Source organism: Perognathus longimembris, chromosome 18 (genome assembly GCF_023159225.1).
Source record: "Perognathus longimembris pacificus isolate PPM17 chromosome 18, ASM2315922v1, whole genome shotgun sequence".
In the NCBI taxonomy this organism is placed as follows: Eukaryota; Metazoa; Chordata; class Mammalia; order Rodentia; family Heteromyidae; genus Perognathus; species Perognathus longimembris.
This window is the reverse complement of record NC_063178.1, coordinates 7,204,837-7,224,061: the sequence shown is the minus strand read 5'-3', so window position 1 is coordinate 7,224,061 and position 19,225 is coordinate 7,204,837. Positions and strand designations below refer to the sequence as shown.

The 19,225-nt window shown below is 40.7% G+C and overlaps 1 protein-coding gene across 1 annotated transcript in view; it reads left to right on the top strand.

Annotated features, from left to right (window-relative positions):
* The window catches only part of Sfmbt2 (Scm like with four mbt domains 2), a 136,071-nt gene that overhangs the window by 78,100 nt on the left and 38,746 nt on the right, over positions 1-19,225 (top strand). Inside the window, 3 exon segments of the mRNA XM_048367408.1 lie at positions 6,732-6,833; positions 8,070-8,217; positions 16,170-16,252. Of these exon segments, the coding sequence (XP_048223365.1) occupies positions 6,732-6,833; positions 8,070-8,217; positions 16,170-16,252 (333 nt within the window).

The following is a 19,225-nucleotide window of genomic DNA, read 5'->3' as shown; positions in this document are numbered from 1 at the left end:
TATTGGAATCTCTCTGCCTCTTAATTTTCTCACCCTAAGGTACATAGCACCATAGAGTCATGGTGAAAGGAAAGGAGTACTGCAGGGGAATTGCTTGCAAACAGTCACGTGATAGCAGTTATTGCTTCTACCTGCTTGGTTTTGTATACCAAAGCAAGTTCAACTTAGTGCAGTCGCTGTAACTCAGGAGAGAAGAAGGACTTTGTAGGTTCTGGAGCAAACAGTGTGTGGATGAGCACAGAACAGAGAAAGGAAACTGCTGCACAGAACCTGTTGTGCCATACTGGTGATTGAAACATCCTTGATCCAACTGTAGTGAAATGGGAATGATTATCTTAGAGCTTTGCAGAGGCTAGAAAGTCTATTTTGAACCACAGTGAAGTTTCCATTATCTCTCGGTAGATAATTGATTTTGTGAATCATCTTCAGGCTCCAAGAACTCTTTCCTGTGCATTGAGGATGAGTAGTTGGGTGTTTGGGTAAACAAATGTATGCATTTTGACTGCATTAATAGCCCAACGTGTAAGTCCTGGGAGCGATAAAATTTGCTTTTCAATGAGAATATCTATACCTTTCCTCCATTATGGTTTTTCACAACCTTGCATTGAACTCAGCAGTGCTGAGCTCTGTTGACTCACTTAAGTATTCACTAGTGTTGAATTCAATTATCATACAAGCTTGATTTTTCTTGGGATTGTGAAATCACTTCTTTGCCTTTTATATCATGCTCAGATACCTTCATCCTGTATACCGCAGGTTCCCTGATTGCATCTACTGTGCTGCCTTCTAAAATACTCTCTTAATCATTTTTTTTTTTTTTTTGCCAGTCCTGGGGCTTGGCCTCAGGGCCTGAGCACTGTCCCTGGCTTCTTTTTGCTCAAGGCTAGCACTCTAGGTCTTAAGCCACAGTACCACTTCTGTCTTTTTTCTATGTTTGTGGTGCTGAGGAATCGAACCCAGGGCCTCATGTATGCTAGTCAAGCACTCTACCACTAGGCCACATTCCCAGCCTCTTAATTGTTTTGAGTCACATCTTCTTCATATTCCAAATATATGACTCAAATCCTTTGACCACCCAAATCACGAGACTATTTGCTGTTCAGTCTTATAAATTTCCATTATTACTGGCTTACTTTTAAAACTGGTGTTTTATATAAACATAGAAAGATTTGTAAAAATTATTTTAAATGCTGATTAAAAAGTTACCTTGCTGGGCGCCAGTGGCCCTCGCCTGTAATCCTAGCTACCTTAGGAGGCTGAGATCTGAGGATTGCGGTTCAAAGCCAGCCTGCGCAGGAAAGTCTGAGAATCTTATCTCCAGTGAACCACCAGAAAACTGGAAGTGGTGCTGAGGCCCAAGTGGGCTAGTCTTGAGAAGCTCGGGGACAGCACCCAGGCTGAGTTCAAGCCCTACAACCGACAAAAAAAAGTTAGCTGAAGGCTCGTACTGGAGACTCACATCTGAAACTTTAGATTGAATTTCCAATTAACCAGCAAAATTCTGGACTAGCCATGTGGCTCATGTGGTAGACCTCCAGCCTTGAACAAGAAAACGGAGGAATATGAGTTCAATCCCTGATACCAGTATTCATGAGTACATTTGCATGTGTGTATATGCGCACACACACCATATGATCTTAAAGTAGAAGGAGAGAGGGTAGGGGAGAATAATGGAAAGTATGATTCTTACCAGGATGGATTATACATACAAGTGGAAATGTTAAACAGAAACCCCTTTGTACAACTACTTGAAATATCTGTAATAAAAAAGAAGAAAAAAGAAAGTAGACAGGGGGCTGGAAAGTGGAAGAATGTACTTTGTTTCAATAAATAGTATTTTAAATGTTAGAGAAGTTATGCCTTTGTGTTGCTCCCCTAAGAGTATTCTCCTTTAGTTGGACTGTTCACATGTGAATGCCTAGAGTCCTGTATAGGTTATCATGTTATATTTCAGTTGTATTTTAGATTTAGCTTCCACATATGAGAGAAAGCATATGCCGTTTGTCTCCTTGAGCTATGTTTTGTTTTAGGTCCATCCATTGCCCTGCAAATGATATCATCTTATTCTTTCTAATGGATGGGTAAAATTCCACTGTGTATATAACATCACATTTTATTAATCCACTCATCTGTTGTAGGGCATCTGGGCTATTTCTGTAACTTGGCTCTTGTGACTAGTACAGCAGTGAACAAGTGAGCAAGTGTCTTTTCCGTATCCTGACTTGTAATGATCTGGGTAGATGCTCAGAAGTGGTTTGGCTGGGGTGTTTTGAGGAGCTTCCAAACCTCTTTCAAGAGTGGTAATACTACTTTACATTCCCATTAACAGTGCAATAGGGTTCCTTTGCCCCCATATCCATGCTAGCATTTGTTGTTATTCAAATGCTTGATGTTGGCCAATCTAACTAGTGTGCGATCGAATTTCAAAGTTGTTTTGATTTGCATTTCCTTTATGAGTGGGGGTATTGAGCCTTTCCTCATGTGTCTATTTGCCACTCTTAATTCTTCTTCTGAGAAGTCTCTTTTAAGCTCTGTTGCCCATTTATTGATTGGATTATTAGTCTTCTGGCGGGCGGTCGTTTTTTGAGTTCCTTGTATATTTTGGGTATTAGATGGAAGAATGTACTTCATAGTTTGCAGATTCATTTCAGAAATTCGAAGTTTGATATATAGGACTATTTGGATGTTTAAGATCTGGCTTTAAATATCTGTGTTTGGATGCTGTTATCCTCCCAAAATATCTATCTTCTCTTTGTAATATATGTTGAGTACAGTAAGGATAAGGCTTTGTGTAGCTTAGAACAAAAACAGAGGTGTTTCCATAAAAAGTTTATGTTTATAACTTTACAACACTTCTGATACTACAGTAAGGTTCCCCCTCCCCCCCGGCCCAACACCAATAAATAAACAGTTCTCTAACTTTCTGGATAACAAGTAGGCGTCCTACCATTTAACTTGTATCTGACACCGACTACTTTCAGGTTGCTGCACAGACCCTATAGGTCAAGGGCTTAGTCCTTTAGACATCAACCCCAACTCGTGAGCCCCCCAGTACTGGGGATTGAACTCAGGGCCTTGCACTTGCCAGATAAGTGTTCTATCACTTGGAGACTTACAACCTCAGTCCTTTCACTTTCAGTTTGTTTTTCAGATAGAATCATGTACTTTTGCCCCGGCCTGCCTATTTTCCTATCTCTGCCTCCTCAGAAACTGGAATTGTAGGTATGAGATATCATGCCCTACCTTTGTACTCTACTCTGATAGCTGTTAAGTCAGGGCTCCTAATATTCCATCTTTGAACTTGACTATTTGCTCACTGAACTCTAAGAAAAGTTTACTTAGAATCACTGGATTATTTAAAAGATATTATAATGGTAGGAATGAACTAGATGGAAAAGGTACTTTGCAAGAGGCTTGAAAGGATGTTGGCCAAAGACAACATTTTCTGTTCTTACAGAGAGGTTGGGGTACATCACCTTCCAGATGAACCCCATCATTTAGGGTTATATTAATTAATGAGTGATTTGATGAAATCATTGGCAGTGGGTGACTAACTCAATCTTCAGCCCCTCTTTTTTGGCAATATTGGGGTTGAAGGATGAATGTTGCCACCCTTAATTCATTTCTTGTTTTTTCTGGTGACAAGCCCTTATCTTGAGTTTATCTGGGGCCTGGCCTAGAGACCCATTAGAGCCAATGTTGCTCTTCTTCCCCAGGGAATTCAATTCCAGGGCTTTAGGAGCCATGTGCTGGGAACCGAAGGCAGAGCCACATACATGAGTTATTTGCCTCCCATCTGAAATGATACGAGATATTGTAGAAACACAATGAAGGGGTGATGGCAATGGGCAGACTAGAAATTGAGATTGCTAGGAGGCCTCCCCAATAGTTGAAGCAAGTGGGAAATGGAAATTGCCCCAAGAGCCCTGGAGATAGAAGATACACACACACACACACACACACACACACACACACACACACACACATTTTCTTGTGATTAGAGACAGATTTCAAGCAGGTTTAGCTTTGTACTTTTGAAAGGATTTATGTAGCTAGAAAGAACATCCTGTAGCAGAGGTAAACAGAAGGACTGAAGTGAACTATTGCTTTCATCTTGGCTATTAGTTACTAATATATTATCCATATTGCCAATACATGTATTACCAATGGCCATTATTATCAGTTGTAATTACCAATGTGTCATTTGTACTCAAGGGTATACTTATACTGTCAGCCAGCATAGTAATGATTGTTAAACTTGTTGAGTGTGTTCAGGGAAGTTTTACTATATTACTATTTTAGAATAAAAGGTGTAAGGGTTTTGTGCCTTAAAAGGGAAAATATTTACCAACACAATTCACAACTATGACTCAGAGACTGGGAACACTAATGTCTGACAGGAAAGTTGATTTTCAATCTTCTTTTGCTACTTTTTTTGTACAGTACAGGCCCTCCCTTGCTAAGCAGGTGCTCTACTGCTGAAACATGCTGCCAGTCATGGTTTTGGGTTGAGTATTTTCTGAGATGTCAGGTGGGTGGGGCGCGGTGGGGCTCTTAGTTCCTATCCAGGATTTGCTTATGTTAGGCCTCGTGTTGAGATGGAGTCTTGTGAACTTCTTTCTTTTTTGGTTCGGGTTGCTCTAGTCCTGAGAGCCTTCTAATCTCCTATTCCTGTGGCTGGAATGACTGACTTGGGTCACTTGGCCCAAAATTTGGTTGAGAAAGAGTCTTCCATGTTTGTCTACTTTGGCTTCAATCCCTGATCCTCCGAATTTCAGCTTCCTAAGTAGCTAGGCACCTGGCAATTTTAAAGTCATTGAATTCAGGTGTCGGTTCACCCATTTGGGGTTTAGTTCTTGTCTTAGAAGTTGTGGTTTATAGCTCTTCCTTGCTTCATATCTGTGTTACTTTGCATTAACTTGTTTTTTCCTTTTCTGACCCAGCTTCCCCAGCCAGCTTTAAAAGCAAATGCTTTCATTTGCAACATCAATGATGAAAGTAACCACATACAACAAAGAATATTGCCTTGTACTTTGCTTCATGCATAGATTTTTTTTATTAAGTGTTGATTATAAGTTCTTAAGGAATTTATGAAAGTTGTAGCCTTGGTTGAAAGCCATTGGCTACATTTAAGAATATATCCTTGTGCTTTTTTTTCCCTTTGCATATAATTTTTTATAGAGTGTTGATTGTTAGTTCTTAAGGAATTTTACAAAGCTTTAGAATGAGCTAGATGCTTTGATTCATTTTACTCATACTTTACTGGATCCTTTCTTTTTCTGATTAGCCTCCAATGTAGCACTGTTTTCCTCAAGATCTTCATGTGTTGTGCATCTTTGGGTATAAAGATTATTTTTTTAAAAAAATTATTGTAAAGGTGATGACCAGGAGGGTTACAGTTACATAAATAAGATAATGAGTACATTTCTTTTTAAACACTGTTACCCTCTCCTCAGAGATTCTTCCAGTTGCTCTGAGGACAGGAAAAGTGAACTAGTCCTTGTGGTTCTATGGGCATTTATATTCTCTCTCTCTCTCTCTTCTTTCTCTCTCTCTCTTCTCTCTCTCTCTCACTCTCAGAAAACAATGGAGCCCTCAATCCTTTTTAAATAGTTCCTCTTCCCTGGGCATTTGTTGGATGCAGTATTGACCAGCTGTTAGGGCCAAGAGAAAGGGGCCAGGCACAGTCTGATGGGTCTACAGAATTGGATATAAAATGGCATCATTGAATTAATTAAAAATCCATTCGATTTGCATATAAAAGCAATAGGTCCCTATATGTGTACACACACACACACACACACACACACATATATGTATATATACTTTTTTATTTCACACCTAAATGATGTGTTTGGACCTAGCAAGATTTATTTGTGGCTATTATTTCCTCAGGGGCAGACTGCAAGTACATTTACTTATCCACTATTACTTATACAGAATAAGAGTGATGAGGTGACCTCCATCTCAGCAAGATAAATGCTGGCATCCACAGTCTAGCTACCCTCATCTGTCGCCACAGAGCTGAAGTGGATATTGAAATTTGTTTCCAGAAGGAGGCAGGGATGCCCCAGCGCTTGCTCACACACATCAGGTTGCCGGGACCAGGTTATAAAATAGTCAGACACCTACTAAAAAAGAGTGTTTGGGGCGGGGTGCTACTTCTCTTGCTGTATGGGAGTTCTGATTGTCCCACAGGGCAGCTTGCATCCCTGTGGGCTCACCCTCGATCATGGTGAGCCAGTGAAGAGCACAGGAGTTCGGATGGACTCTCACCAGAGGGCGTGTGCTGATGCCTCGTGAGGTAGCTGTGGCAGCAAGAGGCCACCGTTTCTGTTTTCTGAAGATGCTCGTGCTGTGTTTAGGATGACGGATCGCCTCTATTACCCTGCTGTATTTCAGCAGACAGCTCCTAGGAAGATCAAAGCAATGCAACATGCGACGTGAGGGTTTTTGTTTTTGGCTCAGTGTACATTGCAGACATGGCCACCAAGGCTTGACGCCTCCCCCTTGGAAAAGCAATTTCAGCTGTAGAAAATAATTAAATCCGTAGTATCTCACCATAATTAGAAATTTGACACGGGGAGAGGGTTAATTATTTCCATCAGATCTGAGTTACCCGAGAAAATGCTCAAGGACAGTGCACACACACACACACACATATACACACACACTCTGCTAGTGTGTTCACAGGACCCTCTTGCTCAACACTGCCATCTTTCTTGATGCAGGATCATGCAGATTTGCGAAGCCATCTCTTCACAGTTGGGATGAAGCTAGAGACAGTGAATACGAGTGACCCCTTTCATATCTGTCCTGCATCAGTGACGAAGGTAGGTTTTCTTCCTTGGCACCTTTCCTCAGCCACTGCACAATCAGTCCTTTCAGCTGAAAGCCAAATGTTCTTTGGCAAGAACGCACAGCAAGAGCAAACAACCAGAGAGAGATCACTGTCTCTCCAATCCAGTTCAACTCTCAGCTCTTTCTGCTGTAGGTCACAGGTGTCCAATCAAAGGCCTCCTTTTAGAAGGGAGCTTTCTGCTCTAAGTTGCAGAATTTGTCCAATCAGAGGCTTCCTCTTAGATGGAATAAGGCGACTTCCTTGTTGTGATAGTGTTCTATGCGAAGTTGCATGCTGTAATCCTTCTAAAAAATAATGTGTTCTTGTTGTCTAGGTAGTAGTGACTCTCATCTGTTTGTACTTGAAAACTGAAATTGGTTTCCACAAGCTAAGATTTCTCCCTTCTTTTCCTCATCTGCCTTTATCCATTTACAGCAATTGAAAGTGAAATTACTTTCATTATAGAAAGGCATCATTTTTGATGAACTGATAAAACCTTTTAAGATTATAATACCTCTTCTTCACAAAAGAAATCTCAGTGGTGTCAACTATGGTACAATTAATTTAAGCAGCTTAAAACTAGAGGGAAGAACCAGGCACTGGTGGCTCATGCCTGTCATCCTAGCTATTCAGGGGGCTGAGATCTGAGGATCACAGTTTGAAGCCAGCCTGGGTTGGAAAGTCCTTGGATTCTTACCTCCAAGTAACCCACAAAATGCTGGAAGTGGACTTGTGGCTCAAAATGGTGTGTGGCACACACACACACACACACACACAAAAAAATGCAAAAAACTAAAGGGAGGAATTGACAAGCTGAAGGAGAGTTGTTGTTTTTTGTCCTTATGCTTGAGTTTAAACTCAGGACCTTGTAGTCTTGCTTAGCTAGCACTTTACCACTTGAGCCACAACTCCACTTCTGACTTTTTGCTGGTTACTTGGAGATAAGCGTCTCATAGACCTTTCATCCTCAGCTGGCTTTTAAACTCAATCCTCAGAGCTCATCCTCCAGGGGACCTAGGATTACAGGTGTGAGCTACCAGCATCAGCTTCCAGTTCTAACTTCTTAGCCACTGGATCAGCATAGTAATATACATTGACATGCTGGATTGTGCTGATGAACTCTCTCTGATGAAGTACATTACACATGATCTGCCTCGGGGGGTGGAGGGCTAGGTAGTATTATATAAGTGATATGGAAGAATTCATTTTGGCTTTTTTCTTCTTTCAGGTTTTTAACAATCATTTTTTTCAAGTGACTATTGATGACCTAAGACCAGAACCTAATAAACTATCAATGCTGTGCCATGCGGATTCTGTGGGGATTTTGCCAGTACAATGGTGCCTTAAAAATGGAGTCAGCCTCACTCCTCCTAAAGGTAGGTGTTGAGAAAGGTTAGTGGGATTTGAGTGAGTCGGGGTGGTGCCTTACTTACTGTCATTGTTGCGATGCTTTTGTTTAACTGGACAAGCTTGTGTTGGGTTGTGTTGAGATCCAGTGGAACCACTGGGTAGTTCCTGGTTAGACTGACTGCAGCTCCTTCATCTGGGGAGGGGGCTCTGGAAAGCGTTGCTCCTCCACCAATCGCTGTATTATTAGGTTGCTGTTGTTACCAAGGGATTGAAGTGAAAGGCTTGGAAATGTCTGAGAAGTGCCTTTGGAAATGCAACGAAATGCAAATGAGGCATTTCTCGAGATTTTATGTCCAACAAGTCCGATTTTCCCCAAGTGTTCCACCGCTCTCTGCTCTCCAACAGTCTGCTGTGCTAACCCACACAGGAATTCACTAGAGATCCAGTAAACACTGAAGTCATTTCAGACTGGGACCCAAGATTGGGGTACTTAGTAAGTAAATGAAGTGGTTTGTTGTCCCAGGCTGACCTAAGGTCCATTCAGGGAGGATTATATGGTGAAATGAAAGGCGAGAACTTAAGAAGCAAGTTAAGGGAAACAGCAGAGGAGAACACTGGGAAGATCAAAAAAATGAATGTGCTGAGGGTCGATTTCAGCAGTCATAAATGAGTGGTTTGTATCCACCTGGGAACTAACCTTTTTGAGTTATGATGATTTCTGGCATCGACTACATTGGGAGAATTAAGTTTCTGTTTGTCTGGAGGAAGTCATGAGCTCTGTGCACCCTTTCCTTGCGTTGGGCCTGGCTTCTCTGAAGCATATTTTCCCCCTCCTTCTCATCCCTTGGGAGGAGATGCTTTTCCATGTTTGCATCTTAGCTGTTGGCTCTTCATACTAAAATGATAACAATCATGGCACCTGATCTATTGATGTTATGGTAAACGTTCACGTAACAGTAGCTACTAATCACTGGTTTATTTTTTTTGTTTTTTATTAGCTTTGCGTAGTTGTACAAAAGGTTTCAATTCCGCATGTCAGTTTGTGAGTGCAGTGAATCTCAGTGTCATTCTTCCTCATCTCTCCCAATCCCACTCACCTCCTCCATTTACCTACTTCCATTTTCACATATGTACAGTCAATATTGGGTCTGCATTCACCCACATTTTTCTCTTCATTTGTCTGCCCTCTGCCCCTTGACCTCAAATTTTAGCTCTCCCCCAACCCATGTTCCAGTGTTGTGGTATTCATTTTGTTAAACTGTTGTTCAAAGGAGTTCCACCATTGGAACACATGCCATACACATGCCCTACACATACCATACTTTAGTTAATACATTCATGGGTATATGCATATGATTCTATATACTTTAGACCTCACTTCCACCTATGAGAGGAAACAGGAGTCCTTTGTCTTTCTGAGCCTGACTTAATTCCTGTAGCCATTTTTTCCAGGTCCATCCATTTCCCTGCAAATGATATAATATCTTTCTTCCTGATGAATGAGTAAAATTCTATTGCATATACCCAGTCACTGTCTTAAGTGTCTGACTCATCTAGTCCCCAAAAGAGTGCCATGAAACCACTTAGTCACTGAGAGATTACATAATATGCTCAAGGGCCCACAGATCAGGAATGGTGGGCAAGAGGCCTGGCTATAAATCTGTGCTTCATCATGCAGACAACTCCTCTGTGTATGTTTGTGTTTCAGTCCTCAGCAGCCTCTGGACCTGAGCACAAATCGTTGTGCTTCCATTTTCATGATTCAATATGGATACTTACAATAGGCCTCAAGTGCTCTGCAAAATCAAACAGATCATAAGTCTTAAGTATTTTCATAAACTTTTAATATAGCCATCCAGTTTCTATTACTGGTGATCTCTTGGTAGTAATAAGATGGACTTTCCTGCTATAGGAGTCAAAAACTCATCACCGACCAAGTTTGAAAGCCCATCCTATCCTAGGGCCATCTTTGTTTCTTCTAACTTGCATAATAAAATATGTGGGGGCTGGAGCCAATGTCATCCAGGAGGAACCTTTTCTAGATATCGAAAATGCTGTGTGCATAGGCTTTGCACATGTCTAGTAAATAATTGGCTGTTTAGAAATTCCAAAAGGAAAAGTATTTATATCAATGTTTTGGTTGCTTGATTAGTCAAATTGTGGCAGAAGCTTCACTGTATGAGTGTCATTAGAGTTTTTAAATGGGTAGCCTATGAACTGTACGAAAATAAATTGTTGGCCTAGCTTGAATAGTTACGAGGAAAATAGGTGTGCCTATCTGGATATTTGGATTTTATATTAAAAGTTGTTTGACGCTAATATAATTGAATTTTTAAGAATTCAGTGAGAGAACTACACACATATAACACTAAAGTTAACTATTTTATATCTGAAACTTTTAAATTCCTAATAACTATGCACTGTCATCTGTGTTTTGCCTGCCACCCAAGTATTTGTGTTATTTGAAGAAATAAAATTCTGAACTGTTCCCTCCTCCATAGGAAGTAAAAACATGTCGTTTATAAAATCTTGAAGTTGAAAGGAAGTTTCTTCATCAGTAATGTGCCTGCCATGAAGAAAAACTCAGTGACAACTTCTGGGAGGCAAAGTCTGAACTCAGAGCTTAGTTGTCACTATACTGGTGTCCTTCATGTAGAGTTACATCCTCAGCCCTCTTATAGACTAGTCATTTTTGACATAGGGTTGTACTTCCTGCCTAAGTGCACACCTGGACTGAGATCCTCCAGTTTTTCACTCCCTGCAGTAGCTAGGATGACAGGCACATGCCACCACACCCAGCTATTGCTTGAGCAGCGTTCTTCCTTATATTCCTGCACTGGCCTGGAACTGGTCGCCTTTGGCTCTCATCTTTCCAAATAGCTGATTACGGGCATGAGCCACTGATGTCCAGCTCACTCCTTTTAAACCCTCAAAGCATTCAAGAAATGATGAGTGTTATTCATCAAGGTTTATAGTAATATACTAGAATTGTCTGGTAGCCATGACTCTGTTTACTCGAAATATAATTTTTATTTATTAACTAGTTAAATAAAGAACACCCCCCCAAATAAATCCCAAACATTAGCAACTTAAACATAAAAAAGTCAGCAAGAAATTGGAATAGTTTAACACATAGTATAGGTAACACAGAGACTCTTAGCAAACTCATTGTAATGAAAGAAATACAAATGAAATTCATATTCACATACGACATGTTTTTGTAGATGAGGTAAAAGTCCCTATTGAGAAGAGAGGGATTTCATTTCGATGAATGTAGAAGAACAAAGATTCTCAGACTTTACTGTGGAAGAGAGCCTATGGGTGCAAGTATATATAGAATACAGACTAGGGGTGATAAATAATATACAGACGATCTAAAGTACACAAAGGATGTGAGTAGGTCATATGCAAATATTATATCATTTTTATATATGGAACTTGTGCCCCATAGATTTTGGTACAGGGGGATGAGTATACTATTTTTACCTTTTCAAGGTTCTGTCTTTCTGTCTTTCTGTCTCTCTCTTTTCTGGCACTGGTGTTTGAACTCAAGGCATTGCACTTGCTTGTTTGGTACTCTACCACTTGAGCCATACTAGCATCTTGCTGGTTTTGGAGATGGAGCTCCACAGTTTCCCTGACCCATTTAGCTTGGATGTCATTCTTCTAAGTACCTAGGATTCCACGTGTGGACCACTTGCACCTAATTTTTCATTTTTTTTTTGCTACTAAATACGTGTTTTCTGCTTTTAAAAGTAGAAGTGTTTTTTTAATCTAATATTAGAAAGGGCTTTTTAAGATTATGTCTTTGTTTTAACCTTGATCATTTTCTACCTGAGGAATTGAGGTTTTAAGTGATACTTGAATCCTGAGGCCGTGGTTGATTTATTTTCTGCTTAATCATAGCTAAGGTTTCTGCTGTTCTTATCCCTACATTCTCCATAAAAATCCATTCATCTCATTACTTCTGGGGAATCTTGGTAGCCCTACATAGGACTCGCAGGTATTAATGAACCATGACTTTGAAACAGTTTGTGAATTCTCTATTTTTAGGGATTAATCTTCCAAGTGCAGATGGCTGTTACACATTTGTGGCTTTATTTGTTGGCCTCTCTTCCAATCTTATGACAGTGGAATATATTTATTTTTGTAATCAAAATGAATGAGAATTTAGACGTGTTGGGTTTTCTAGTGTGGTTTAGAGTTTCCTTTTGAGGTAGTTTATTGCATGCCTTATCTCAACCTGAAGGCTGGGATTCCTGCTGTGGAATTTCTCAAACATCATTCCTTGCTTTATACATATATAAAAGAAGAAGCTTTTGTGGTGGTTGTTGTTAAATCAGTTGTATTGGATTTGAATTCTGAGGTTTATTTTTAGAATATGTTGGCTTTATTACCCTTGTTGTCAGATGATTTCACATGTTCTCCAGGAATTAATTACAGTATTGAGATTCCTTTAAAAACCATGAACGCTGCTTGTGTTATGAGTTGACTTGTCCCTAAATAATATTAAGTGGGGAGCAGCAGAGGAAAGGAAGGCCAGTCTGGTGCTGAAGGAGACTGCAAAGAACACAGATCTTCCAAGGCCTTGTTTTGGCTCCAGCGCTATTAATTGTTTTTAAAAATCTATTCCCAGACCTAAGGACAAGATATTTAAGCTAAAGCCGATGAGGAAATTTCTGTAGCTTTCTTTAAGTGTTTGCCCTGTTAAGCAAAGGATAGAACCTTGAAGATTTGATTCCATTAATTTAAACCCAGTAAACAAACAACATGTCAACCTCAGAGGCCCTATGAAGAGTCTAGACTGAACAAATTCATACACAAATAAAGGAAGTAGGAAGGTGTGTAGGTTATCAGTCGTGACTTGCTATCTTTGGATTATGTCATTATCCTTCGCGGCATGTCCTATCAAAGATCATAGACTTAGAAGAGGAAGCGTTCTGCCCTGCAAGGATCTTCTGTAAGAAATGTTCAATTTCTTTTGTAAAAACCATGGGACCACAGTGTGAAGCAAATGGCTCATTTTAGCCTTTGATTTGTCTCTTAGCTGGCTGTTTAATAGACACATTAACTTACCAGAATGTGGGAAGTAGAAGCGTGTTTTAATGATCACTGGGGCAGACGGTGAATCCTAATTCATACTCTTCCTAAAGACAAACCTCAGCACTGCTGGTATCCCGCTTCCATCCTGCCACCCGTTATATTTCAGAAAAGGCAGAGAAAACGATACAGACACTCCTTCTTTCAAAAGGTGTGAACATTGCACCGTGTTTGACTCAGACTTTTAATAAATGAAATAAACTGGATACAGGTGAAGACTCAGTCATCTTTGATCTTGTCCGTATTTCCAGAAGTGGACTGTATGTTGTGTCTGGATCTGACTGTGTGTTTTTATTACCACTCAGCTCAGGTGACCATTAAGTACCATCCCCTTCCTGTAGTCACTTGGCTTCTTGACTTTAATTCACTCTTGCAGTCAGCTTTATCACATCAGAACATAAATTACACACATCCTACCCGTCCTCTGACCCTCCAGTGTCTCCCACCTCACTCGAGGTCCCTGGGATTCTGAACGTCCCTGCCCTGTCTAGTCTCATGTTGTGAATGCCCCTGTTCAATCTGTCCCACCCGCAGCATGATGTTGTTCCTACGTCATGGTGGCGCATCCTCTCCTTCAGGCTTGGTATGTCCTGTTTGCTCTGCTGGGATGTATTCCCCAGCCACATGGCTATTTTAGCAGACAATCTGATGAGAAGAAATGCATTAGTCCCTCTCTGGGTGGTCGCCATCCTTCCTGTGAACCCATGCACTATCAGAACTCCTGTGTGAAGCAATGTCGAGCACACTGAGAAGGACGTGCTCCGGCACGGGCAGACGGCTCCTGTTGCCATTCCGCCTGGCCAGCTCTGTGCGTCTCACCTCCTCAGCTGAGCCATGCGGATGTTTGTCCCAGGAAGAAATGCTGTTGAGTGTGTGGCCTCATTGGGTATTCCGAGAATGTGTGGTTGTTTCCCCAAAGCAGTAAAAGCACGCACTTGCAAGGGGAGAGATGAGCGTTCAAGAGTGGTGCATTGAATTGGTGCCCAAGAGAGCTGCTGGATGAACCGCAGATTATGAGACAGAATTGAGAGCCTGCTCTGTGAATGTCTGTTTTGGTGTGTCTTATATTTTGGTCCTCAATAAACTTGATATTTGCACACACTGGCCCATGCTACAATTATATTGTAAAGTAGAGCACAGATGTTCTTACCGAGTAACTTCTGTCCCTTGAAATCATTTTGTGCTTATCATTGACATCCTGAAAATGACAGAGTTTAAAAAACAAACAACAGCAACAACAAAATCAATCCAAACAGCCCCAAGTCCACACTAATTATCTCAGTGTTTATTCTTAAGGTTTTCTTTAATTTTTCCGATTGTTGCATAGTTTTATATTCATCTGCATTAAATTTGCGGCAGTCTGTTCTGCAATAGCCATGATAATCTGTTTTTCCTTCTTTTTTTCATAATTTTTTTTCAATAAGTTGCACAGCATTCCATGGACTGGATAAACTTGGAGACTTCTCAGTACTTTTTGTGGATAGAAAAAAATATTTCAGCTTCTCTCTCCTCCACAAAGATTACCAATCATAATGCTCAAAGTACCTTAATGTCTGACCATTTTCTGGGTCATTTTTTTAATAGGATAAGTTCCCAGAAGTTAACTTGTCCGGTCAAAGGGCATGGGTATATTTATTTATTGTCAAATACTTTTTCAAAAGAATCATCTATTTGGACTGCCAAGAGAAATGTTTGCAAGGGAAGCTGGTTTATGTCAATGGCTTTGTATCATAAGAGAGTCTTCTCTTTTGGATCTGGAACACTTGGAATTTCATTCAGAATAAACACTAATAAATGCTTAAATAACTCTAATGGCTATGGTTTAACTGTCTCCCAGGGCAGCTTGTTGCAAATTTTAATAGCCCAAGGGGTTTTATTTCCTTTTATTTTCTTCTCCTCTCTACTCTTTTTCCTCCTCCCTCCAGGCTGAAAACATGTTTTCCTGGCTACAGCCTCAGCATTTCTTGTGCTGTCTTTGTTGATTAATGAGTATAATTGACCCCTCTTGTCTCTATTATACAATCCATGGCAATTTGTTTTTATGTAGCAGTTATTTTCTGAGCTGTCACAAAACTGCCTTACAAAGAGAGCTCATTATCTGCCCAAAGGAAAAGAATTTTAACTGATGGAGTGAATAAGACTCCCCCACAGGAGGAGGAGAAGGAAGAAAAGTCTAAGCTGTTCCAACATTTAAGCAAATGAGTGAATTTTAGAGGCAGAATAATTAATTGCTGCTTAGATAATACTCAGCAAGACTTGATTATATCTAAAAATTATTAGATTAAAATGGCTCCCTGCAGATACTCTCAAAGCTTGGATATATAGAAGAATTGAATGCAGATCTAAGAAAACACAGAGGGTGACATTTTAAAGCCCATTAAAAGTTGGCTCTAAAGCCCAGCTAGATGTCTATATGTAAGAAATAGAGGTGACTGTGTGTGTGTGTGTGTGTGTGTGTGTGTGTGTGCGTGCGCACGCACGTGCGCCAGTACTGGGGCTTGAACACAGGTCCTCATGCTCTCAATTGGATTTTTCTCTCAAGGCTAGTGCTCTACCTCTTGAGTTACATGTTCACTTCCATGGGAAAGTTTTCTAAATTAGAAAGTTTTATCTAAGCAGATGTTGTCTCTACCCAAGACCCAAATATGATATGAGCATTCCAAAATGTTTTATATTCATCTAAGGTTTTCTAGCCAGCCCTTCCCCTCCACCTCAGGAAGTTTGGTGTGTGTGTGTGTGTGTGTGTGTGTGTGTGTGTGTGTGTTTCAGCGACCTAGCAGTGACCACTTCTTTGTTCTAGTCATTCACCTATGGTAAGGGTTGGTCATTTTCCTGGTACTTAGCCTAGCTAATGACACATATATTTTGTCATTCACAGGTTACTCTGGCCAGGACTTTGACTGGGCAGATTACCATAAGCAGCATGCAGCAGAGGAAGCCCCTCCCTTCTGCTTCAGAAATGTAAGAGACTCCTCTGCTCACCCCTTCATACATCATGGATGTTGTTCACGATAGAGTTCATAAGTTGCTGTCTCCCAGAATCATACAACCTTCAGAGTGTCTCGAAAGTTCACCTTTGGCTGTAGGAGCACATTAACTAATGAATAGACAATGACTTGAGCCTGTTAAAGGGCTGTTTATTGCTTACAGAATATTTCCAGGTGTTCCTGATTAATGGATGGTTCTCATTTTGTTGAGAGACTTACTTAGCACATGAGATAGCCAGCAGAAAAGAAAGAAAAAAAAGATGGAGGGGATGAAATCCTTCGTTCTAACTACAGTAGTCTGGTAGTGACATATATTACATGGCTTTACCATCCGTTGAAGAGACTTAATCTCCCACCTGTTGTAAATAATGCCAAGAAATGAGTCTCGGCTGAGAGCTCCTGTACCCCAGCTATGATTCCATACCGTGGAAGACAGTGCAAACACCAGTGCATGGTAGCCATCTGTAGTAAACATAGGATGTGTGATAGCAAGCCAGTGTGTGCATTCGCATAGTTATACAAGGTAGTTTTGTAAAGCATACTCTTGTCAGACTGTCTCTGAGCCTGAGCTCCCGGCACTACTGACTTTGAGTCACCCGTGAAGTCCTCTCTACCACAGGATCACACACTATGGAAAACCAGAGGGGAAAGGGTCTGCTTAGTGGAATTTCAAGACAGAGCAGAAGTCAAAATCAGATTATAGAATGTGAAGAGGAAGGCTGGGTTCACATGTCCTCATAAATCCAGGAGGAAATGGCTAAATGACCTTGCCACTGGAAGACATTGCTTTCACTGACACAGTGTCTCTGTAGTGTTCAAGAACTACATGGCATGTGTTTAAGTGATGGGGTCACAGCCGTATAGCCCCATGAAGACATCAGCCCGTGAGCCCTCAGGATTACTAAGTGCAGTGACACCTTACTGGCCATCAGTGTGGTGACACTGACGTCACCATCTCAGAATCCACTGCCTGGCTGTCTTTCATTTACACCCTTGAACACCCCAACGTCCATTTGGGATTGTGCTTTCTACATTATAAGAGCAATGCAGATGCCTTCCCTGAGTCTTCAGCTGTGGGAAGAGAATTTTTACACAGTCCCTTTGTTCTGTACTTAGGGAAGGACTGCATAGTTCCACTAAAGCTTTTGCAGCCATCTCCTCCTTCCTCTTCCCTCCTCCTCCTCCTATTCTTTTTTCTTTCTATCTTTGGCTTTTGTTGAACCAGGATTTGCCTAAGTGGCTTTTAATTGTAGAGCAAGAAGTCACACACTCAGTTGGAATCTGTATTTTCCAGATTTAGCCACCAAGATTAAATCTGCTTTAATGACTGTGCTTGTGTATTCATTAGGAATGGCTTTGTTTCTGGAGCTCTGTTTATTTTAATAGGCAGACTTGTTGTCTGCCTATTGGCATATGCATTGCATTATTACTACTAGCTTGCTACAAGTGCTCTTTAATGGAATGTCTATTATGAATGCACTTTTTAATCACACATCTTGTGTGTACTACAAGAGAGCTGGTATAGAATTGGATGCTTGGAAGACATTTCCCCCGGGATGTTTAACAATCAGAGGCAGTTATGAAATGGATTGGCACAGCCAAATGCTCAGTAAAATAAACTCAGAGGTAACAGTTTTGCTATTGATCCTTCAGAAATTACCCTCAAGCAGTGAGTTGGAATGAAAATAGGTTTGGTGGTGGTAGCTTTCCTTTATTAAGTAGATAAAATGCATTTGAACTTACTTAAAGGTTTTTCAAGCAGCCTATTGAGTTGTATTATCAGGAAGGAATTCAATATATAATATGTGTGGATAAAATGAGATGACTTACAGGGAAAAAAAGGCCACCTAGAAAAAAAATCTCTGGTTCTCTATTTCCAATAAGACATGAAGAAAAGAGAAAATTGATATTTTTAGCATGCAGCGTGTGGTTTTATTCTGATTACATAAAGATACGATTACATTTTTCACCTTGTTTTTGTAGAAAGACACAAATATGATTTATGTACCTTGAATTCTTTTCACAAGTCACGGAAAGTAGCGGGCTCCATTACTTACAGGAACCTGTTTGTGTCCCTTTGTATATTTCCAAGAAGATGTGTTGCTATAGTATTGTAACATATCTAATTATAGTTTGTAGTGATTAATGATTTGGGAAGGTTTCATATCATTTTTTAAAAACAGTAATAAGGAATTTTGCTCCTAGTATTGACTGAGGAAACTCGCTTGTCATTGACCCTTCTGAATCTGAAGCAGTTCAACTCCAGACAAAGTACTGAAAACAAATACATGCAGTAGCAGCAGAATGAACTGAAGCAGGGTGTTCTGGGGGAGAGCGAGTGGATGGATAGGAAGAAGTGGCCTGGGCCTGCTTTCCCCTGTTTTTAGCGTTGGGCTTGAGCACAGCCAGAGGTGTCAACTTGGAGAACAACTTAAAGCATGGTAGAACACTCACACACTTTTCTGCCTTCATGAGCCACATTACAGAATTTGGCAACCAAAGATAACAGGAAAGTGGGAGGAGTTTCGGACAAGGGAAACCACACATTCTAGGTATAAACACTACCTACATGTGTGGCTGACCTTTGAGTTGGGCACGTGCCAGGTAGCCTAGTTAAGGATAAAAGCAGAGGACTAAGATTTGCCCTATCTCATCAGTCAGTAGTAGAAATGCAAGTAAAACCAGCGCGTTCCACCAGCCACCTATCAGAATGGCTAAAAGTTTAAAAGTGTTGGTGAAGACTTGTAGCATCGCGAACCCTCATGTACTGCTGGTGGGAATGCAAAATGGCGTAGCCACGTTGGAAAAGAATTTGGCAGTTTCTTCAAAGGGTAGCATTGATTTGTCATTTTCAAAGAAGCAGAAGCTGTGTGTTAAGGGTTGAACTGGGTCCCTCACAGTTCATCTAAGGAACCAACTTGACATCTTGTCACACTTGCAGTCTCCA